Source organism: Spea bombifrons, chromosome 1, assembly GCF_027358695.1.
Source record: "Spea bombifrons isolate aSpeBom1 chromosome 1, aSpeBom1.2.pri, whole genome shotgun sequence".
Taxonomy (NCBI): domain Eukaryota; kingdom Metazoa; phylum Chordata; class Amphibia; order Anura; family Pelobatidae; genus Spea; species Spea bombifrons.
The window spans coordinates 106,757,788-106,766,573 of record NC_071087.1 but is presented as its reverse complement, the minus strand read 5'-3'; the positions used below and the strand labels follow the sequence as shown (position 1 = coordinate 106,766,573).

The window sequence follows — 8,786 nt, the reverse complement described above, 5'->3', positions numbered from 1 at the left end:
AAATTTCATAGTATTTGCTACCACAGGGAATGACTTCCATGTTTCTAAAGCTTTTATACCTGATTCAAGGAATACACTGACAACAAATAAGAAAAATATATTTTTATAATAAACAGTTCCATACAAGTAAACACAATAACATATTTTGATGTCATTGTGTCCCACGAGTCTGACATTTCATATATACAGTTGAATAAGCTTGACGTGGTAGTGTATAAGTGGTTATAACTAGCCACTATAGTCAGTATCATTGCCCGTAATTCACTTGAGAAATGTAATTTATAATTTTTACTGAATTTCTTAGTTTAACAAATTATTTCCTGGATAATCATGAAGATGATTATTTTTAGGTACCATATCAAGAGAAAATTATATACATTGTTTTGCAAATAATATATTTTTTACATGAACATTTGCATGTAAAGGTATAAAAGTTTATTTTAACAATAAACATGCAATAAAAACTATTTCTCAAGTTCTATCAGTAAATATATTTTTATTCTCAGAAACATGCATTAGATATGCAAATTAAATGTATCGTGCTATTTGTTCAGGTCATATAATTTAAGTGCAGGAACAACTGTAATAGTCTTTACAGTAAAAAAAAAATAATCTAAAGCCCTAGGCCACTTTAGGCAAAACTGGTGCAAGTTCAATGTCATTTCACACAATTTCCATTTGGTATGGATGTTTCGCTTTTCTCTTCATTGCTCTGAAAATGATTTTGTATAATGCCTTTATGCTTTGGTGAATTGCTGTTGCTGCTGGATTTACTCTTACTGTTTTCCAGTGTTGGATGAACTGGTAAAGATCTTGAACTTTTGGTCTTGGTTAGGCAAACACAGACAAGACGGAAGAAAGCTCTCCGCATTTCCTTGCTTGCCAAAGTGTAGATGATGGGATTCAAGGCAGAATTAAGAACAGCAATCGCTATGAACCATTTTGCCTTGTACAATACTGAACATTCGTTAACATTGCAAGCAACATCTATTAAGAGAAGGATAAAGATGGGAGACCAACAAGCTATAAAAACTCCCACCACGATGACAACTGTCCTCAGCAGAGCCATCGATCTTTCAGAATTACTATGGTTAGTCACCCTCCGGCTGCTAGACTTCACCAAGATATAGATGCGGGCATAGAGAATGACAATTGCAAACAAAATAACTATGAATATACTAATGCAAAATCCAACATATTGCTTGGAGTATAAAGGCAAGATAGTCGAGCAGTCCTTCAGGTTTCCAATGCAATTCCAACCAAGGATAGGCAAGGCACCAAGCGTAAAGGAGATGAGCCAGCAGGTTCCAATGAGAAGAAAAACTCTGTGCTTCTTGTTGGCATCGTAAGGCCTCATTTTGATCATCGTTAAATGTCTTTCGATCGCAATGGCCAACAGACTAAAGGTGGAAGCTCCGAGGGCAATAAACATACTCCCCTCCCTAACAAACCACACTGTCAAAGTGATATTGCAGGTATTGCTCCCAGACATAAGAATATTTACGATATAAGCTACCCCAGCTAATAAGTCACAAAGTGCAAGGTTGGCAATAAAAAAGTACATCCTGTTGTGAAATCTGTTATTTTTCCATATGGCAATGAGGACCATCAGATTCTCCAGGACGATAAAGCTACAGATGATAAGAAAAAGCATATTGGTAATGTCCATCCGATCGCCTCTTTTCTGGTATTTCCCAGTGTAGTTGTAATGAAGTTCTATAATCTCATCACATTTCCCAAATCCTTGGAAGATCTGTTTCGTTGGAAGTAAAGAGTCTGCATCCATGTTTCCAAATGCTGTGTTGTTTCCTCTCAGCAGTTTAAAAACAAGACACAAGGGGGCGCTTTAACCACATCCCCTGCAGCTTGTCTTCTGAATTCTGTTTCCCATCATACTTATGATGAAATTAATTGATGAATGATGGAAACGATTTCTGAAAAATAAAAAACATATAATATTAACATAATGAACATGCTTATCTAAAAAAATATTATAATATTATTAATCGTCTAAATACCCACATTGTTTTACTTTTGTAAAAACCAAATACAATTTAAAAATTACATATTTTTTAACTTTACATTTCCTCATCATTCTGTGCTACATAAAATATAATAAAATCTAATTATAGTGTAGTTTTATGTTCCACTGCAACATGTATATTAATCTGTAACCTAATTTTTGGGTTCAAGAGCCTTTCTGTAAGATTACAGTTTGAAAGTGTCCATCACCATCAGTGTAACACACAGGAAGGGTTTTATCTACACAGAATATTATTCTGGGTCTGTATCAATCAAGGCTTTCATTTTGACCCATGACATAATAAAGTTTGCCTCTGAATTGATGAAGTTCGAGTGAATGGGGTGATTTCTAAAGGTGTTGCAGACACAGAAATAGGGACGAAACACTGATTGTGGCGACATTTTAACAATCTGGTAACAAAATATTCATGAATAAAACAGCACGGATGGAAAACAATCATAATCACACCATATATCATGTTTTTAAAACAAACAAAAGAAAAACTTAGGGGAACTTTGAAGCATATGATAGCTGCATTGTCCCCCATCCATATGCATTTGCTTCTTTGGCTGTAATCTGTCTGGACAGTAACAGTAAGCTGCCAGATCCTTATATACAACATTATTTTGACATACGTGAGTATGTATAAATGATGCTACCATTATGCCACAAAGGCATAGTGCGTAGTCCTTGCAACACCTTTATACATCACCCAATATCTGATCACTAACGGGAAAAGCGAAGAAAACCATGAACAAGGCCACATGACAGTGTTTGGACCGGCAACTGCCCCATCCTCTATGTTTGCTTAGACTTGCCAATATCTATGTAGCATATTGTCCTGGTGTTGCTATTATATAAATAAAATGTAATGCTTTACAATACTGCCTAAATATATTTATTCTTCTTTAGCGCTAGAGTAAGGAAGCATGTAACAATAACTTCCTCATGTAATACATCAACAATGTACACTCCTGTTAATGATGTAAATCACAAAGAATTAATTTTGCACGTTGTGATTGCTACTAGAATTTTGGGTGCTTTATCACAATAATGAGACTTTTGCAAAACAAAAAGGAACAAGCTTTGTACTGTAATACGCACGCAATTCATAAGTAGGTAGCGGAACAGTGGGTATAAAGAACAATTCTGGTGCAAGATGGTAAGGGTGGAGCAATCTTCATGGTGACCATCTCCAATTTCACCGTTTTGCACTAGAATTGCTTGATAAATACCCCCCAGTGCTTTAATGCATTCTTACAATGACCCCCCCTATTCACTTTGACCTTAATAGACATCAAACATGTGAAAACATTTCAACATTGTACCTGACCCTTGCTGAACCCTTTGACTTCCACCTTGAAAAGAGCTGTGTTTACATAAACTGTAGGCACTTTAATACCTGCATTTCATTTTAGAGACTAAAAGGGTAACTGTTTAGGATCAACATTACAAGATTGTAGTCGCCACATTGAGTTATTTGTTTCCAAAGCAAACTCGATGAACATAAATGGAAATGTTGTACCATAATTAGTCTAAAATCGTGTGAGTGGGTGTTTTAGGAGTATGGATACTGTCAGACACTTCCAAATGTGTTCAACAACCTGCTTATCTACTCATTAAAAAGATAAAGACAGGCGAGGTTACACAATAAACCACAATCATTATCTTAAAAAAGTTTTTATTAATTGTAGGTCATTAATCAGTGGAAACCTGTTAAAATCTGTTATTTATTAGCCAACATTTATGGTTTTTTTTAATATATGTGAATGTGTTTTACTTTTTCATATAAAAAATTTAAACATATAATACATATTATTATTATTTAGTGTTTTAAATATAATATAACTATTGTATGTATAAAGTATTATGTCAACAAGTAATAAAGACCTGACATCATATGTATTTGCAATGATCCAATATCTGTAATGTTAACTTTAAAATATATGGATTTTGTGGGGTCAGTTTTTATTCTTTATTTAGACTGTAGCTTATAAATATTCACTTTTGTTGAACTATTGTTAGAAAGCGCTGTATAGAAAAGTATATATATTATATGTTGCTTGGGGTACAATCAATGCTAACACAAACAGGATAAGATGTGACTTAATTATAATTTCAAAGAATAGTATTCATATTCAAAAGTAGTGGAGAGGAGGGCTACCAAAATGCATCAGAAGTGGCAGGGGCTGATACAGTGAAGGAATATGCGGGATAAGACAAAAACAAAAACCGATTCTCTACGTCAGGAAGAATGGACAGACCAGATGGGCTGAATGGTTCTTATCTGCCATCAAATTCTATGTTTTTAATATAGATGATCATCTTCATATATAAAAGATTGGTCACCGGTATGCGTCTATAATGCCTCGCAGACACAGAGCAGCGATCGGTGCTTCCTTGGCTTGGGTTGCTTTGGCCACACTATTATGTATACATACATTCATGTGGACGGGGCTGAAGTTTGAGGCTACGTGCAGTTTACAGTCGGCAACCTCTTTTCAGGGTACAACAAGAGACCATTTTACGTATGCACACAGACTGATTGGAATTGATAACAAATAGCTTGGTAATTGTAAACATATGTATGAACCCGAATGATTTTCTAAAGCAATACCAAATGTGCCGCTTTCTGCAAAGCTTCAATCAGCAGCCTAAAATAAGACTTTAATGGTTCCTTTCCTCGGGATAATATGTTTATCGGTAAAGAACCCTAACGTGACCTGCAGAGTCTTATGTCTCTGTGAATTTTCTCAAGGAACATATCCTATTTCATCCTACATTCCCCCAGTGAATTGGCCCTGGGTATTTCCTCCAAAAGCAAATTCCAGTCAGACCACACTTTCAGCATTGCTAGCAATTTAATACTACCTAATGTATTTGTTCTGTACGTCAGTCAATCAGTATCTGCTTATATTTAAATAAATATATAAAAGTCCTTGAGTTGAACCAAATGTTGATGTCTGCATTTTTACATTTAAACTTAAAAGCCTCACTTTTTGAAGTCCTTAACCCTGTTAAGGCTAGCTAGCCTTATGGTACTTTTACACATAGATAATGCATATCAAGGTTATAAAAATTGCCGATATTGTGACTGTACATGGGAGAATGATAGGTGATATGGTAAAACTAAAAGTCAGCAAAGTACCTTGTGGAAAAAAGTACGAATTATACCCCCAAAAAAGCACGTGCTCGATCCCTTAGGTGGCCATTTTGTCAGGTCATGTGACATGCTCACAACCTTCACTAGCATAATGTTATATAACAGAGTCTTTCTAATGGGAGGTTGCCTATCTAGGTCAGGTACCTATTTACTATGCTTATTATGTTATCATTATTATGTTATTACTTATTTAGTGACGACTTACAGTACATATATTCGAAGGGTATGACAAAGATATAATTGACAGACTGGTACAGAAGGCCTTTGCTCGCAAGCTTAGCTATACGTGTACTATTTAAAAAATTGCCACATCAAAACGTAAAGCATTTTGTAGTGTAAGTTATATCCCCAAGCAGACACGTCTGATCTTATAAAAATGTCAATCTGCAAGTTTTTAAAGGATCTTATTCTAAACCTTTTATTATTAATGTAACATAATCCCCACGGATTCTCTCTGGCAAATATCTATCTTCTTTGTCATCTTGTTTGAGTGGATGCCTGATAAAACATTTTCTTTCACCATGTGCCAGAATGTTTATTCAGGATCAGAAAGGGCAAAGAGACGTATTATACATTCTACAATGTCATATGGTATGACAAGTCTCACCACACCACAGTTTGTATATAGTAAAATGCATTGGAGAAAATGGCCCTGCGTGGAGGACGGTCATAAGGTTTCCCTATGCTGGTTTATAATGCCAGGGAATGTAATGTGTTATTAAAATATATTAAAAAAATAGAATACATTTTAGCCTGCACATAATAACCAGCCACATATAACTGATCGGTGTTCCTTTGATACAACATAAGTATGAAGCCAGCAAGACTTGCCAGATACATACAAGAGTTTATTATAAAGACATGACATAAAGGAGTTTATATATTATTGAATCCTCACACCTAGAGTTCACTGAGATTACAATACAGAGGGCAAAACCCCCAACAGAATACACTTTATCTGTTCATATTGAAAAGATTTACTAATATTACCGCAACATGAACTTACAAAGAATCTATATGGTTAAAATCAATACTAGAGAAACCAGAAGAAGAATGTCACCATTTCTAGGGTTGTGTGTCACAGCAGTGTCTCTTCTTCTTTAGATTAAAGGGTTAAACACTTAGATTTAATTGACATCACATTGTGAATAATGGTACTCCCGAGGGTACTGCTACATGGTAGAGCAAGAAACGTATCTTTCATTTATACTGGCAGCTGCATGGACGTGTCCATGGGACAGTTTCCCTATTTACGTAGCGATCCCAGCTGTATAGAGAGGAGTACACTGTCTACATACCAACATAACCCCATAGAGTGCTCTTTAACCTCAGATGCATTTTTCACTTTAGTACTTTAGATCCCACAACACCAAGCACACAATTGTATGGGGTTTCAAATAGTTAAACCGCCTCAATCAGGAGGAGGGAGCTGTCATTTACCAACTCAGATCCACACACTCAGCATGTCCCTTTCAGCCACGTATTATACCATCTCTGGCATACAAGAACTACCCGTCAGCCCATTATTATAAATGTTACACCACATGTGAATCACACATCATTGTAAACATGCAGATTCGGGGGGAACCTGTACTTATATTGGGGCATTTTGAATACACATGTCTAAAAATTAAACATCATGTCCTATATACAAACCAAGGGTACCCTATAGTAGGGTACATCATCGCTGGATGAGGGGACGGCAGGGTGTAGAGTTATAATGTCTTCTTTAAATACAATTTCAGAAACAGCATATCGTTTACTGTTTTACCAATATTGTTACATTACACATAATAGAATACAAGTTTTTCTGAGTGTAGCACATTGTATACTACTAGTATCAGTAATCATTCTAGATTAACTGTTAACCCCTTTAAATGTCCCCTTTAAATGTCAGGGGCGAGGGATATGCACAAATGTAAAGGTTTAAAGCTACACCAGTTTACATGTCCTGTATCCCTAGTGGATCTTGCATCTTTTATACTGAGTTTTGTATGGTCTTAGTTATGCAGTTTATATAGCATGTAGACGGGCAATAACTGTTGCTTGCTCTTGTTACCCTAATCAAGCAGATACCTTTCTCTCCTATTGTTTCATTTAAGCTCGCAATAGCAGCACCCTCTTCTCTTTTTGTACCACTTTGTTGTGTGGGATTTTAAATGATTCCACTGATTGTAACAGCGCTACGGAATCTGCTGGCGCTACATAAACAAATGTGATATAATACCTTTATAATACTAAAAATTCATATGAAACTTGGTTAAACTTACATGATGTAGGCGAGAACCTGAGAGCAAAATCCCGACAGTTCTTTCTTTATCTGATCCACAAATCCTATATGCAGTAATATAGTCCAGGCAAGGCAGTTTCCTAGTGAATACTATATAGCAAGACTTTATGCTGAGAAGAACCAGTCGCCTTCAGTAGTCATGATCTTGGGATATCACGTCATAAATGATGTCAAAAATGTTTTCTTCTTTTCCATAGAAAGCTACCCTACTTCTAGCACAGACAGAAAGACAGGCAGGCAGCAGCAGCAGTAGCAGGACCTCCTCCTAGTCCTCACACAGACTATACTGTGGGACCTGAATGAGTCCAGGACAGTCTCTAACTCAAACAAGCATTGAAGACCACACCTCTTATGCTTCTCCGGCTACAACATACACATAAGCCTTTTTAATGCAAAGCATTCAGTTGCACCCATTCAAATGTAAAACGATACAATTCTGAGCAGTAAAATAAAATTGAGTAGAAAGGAATTGTGGTAGTAGACACGCTTATATACACAAAAGTACATATCTGTACCTGGTCAGTGGGGCTGCGAAAATGAAGTGTTACTCATGACTAAATTTATATGTAGGAAGCTGCTTGCAAAGAGTCACGCTGAAAACATACTAGAAATGGAGCATAAAGGCTATCCATGCTTGGTAATGCTGAAGTTGCATTAAAATATTAAAAATAATGCGTGGCTGACAATCAGATCCACTTACGAGAGAACAGATGCGAGCCTTGGGTACTATCGTGTTACAATAATGTATTTCTTAAACGTTGCATTAGATGATCATTTACCTTATTCACCTCATTCAAAAAGCAATATTTGTCAAGGTCACGCGTCAGCTTTATGCAGAACCAAATTGATGCAATACAGAGATATTTGACTTGGGGGGTCAAAATACAATTATGATTTGGATCTAGTTCTTCACAGTGCTTCAGAAATGCTTTGGCACCTTAATAGAAAACAGTGGTTGTGTTGGAAGTAGTACATGGTGACAGCCATGCATGTCCATGTTCTGTTGAGTTGCTGAAATGTAACTTTTTCCTCTCCCAAAACCAGTTTGCCACCATTGGAGTTCATTGTTAAATAAAGAGACCGTGGCGATTGTGCGATAGAAGGTGTGGTTGTCTAACCGTTACTTATATGGTTTATTGTACACCAACACCATCTAATCTGGAGCACACTTACATTCAGACAGGCAGGCAGAAAATCGATTATCATGCTTTGTGCCGGAGATCTGCAAAAACATGGCACAGATTCACGCGGTTCCAAACCATGTAATACAATCCATCTGTACTGTTAGTACATGTCATACTTATCAAGCT

At 36.3% G+C, this 8,786-nt stretch overlaps 1 protein-coding gene across 1 annotated transcript; it reads right to left on the bottom strand.

Moving 5' to 3' along the window:
- Positions 1-476: 476 nt before the first annotated feature.
- On the bottom strand, positions 477-7,758 carry S1PR3 (sphingosine-1-phosphate receptor 3). Its single transcript, XM_053467775.1, has 2 exons — positions 7,457-7,758; positions 477-1,934 (listed from the first exon to the last, which is right to left on the bottom strand). Exon 2 carries the CDS (start codon positions 1,784-1,786, stop codon positions 659-661), a length of 1,128 nt encoding a protein of 375 aa, XP_053323750.1. The 5' UTR covers positions 1,787-1,934; positions 7,457-7,758; the 3' UTR covers positions 477-658.
- Positions 7,759-8,786: the final 1,028 nt, after the last annotated feature.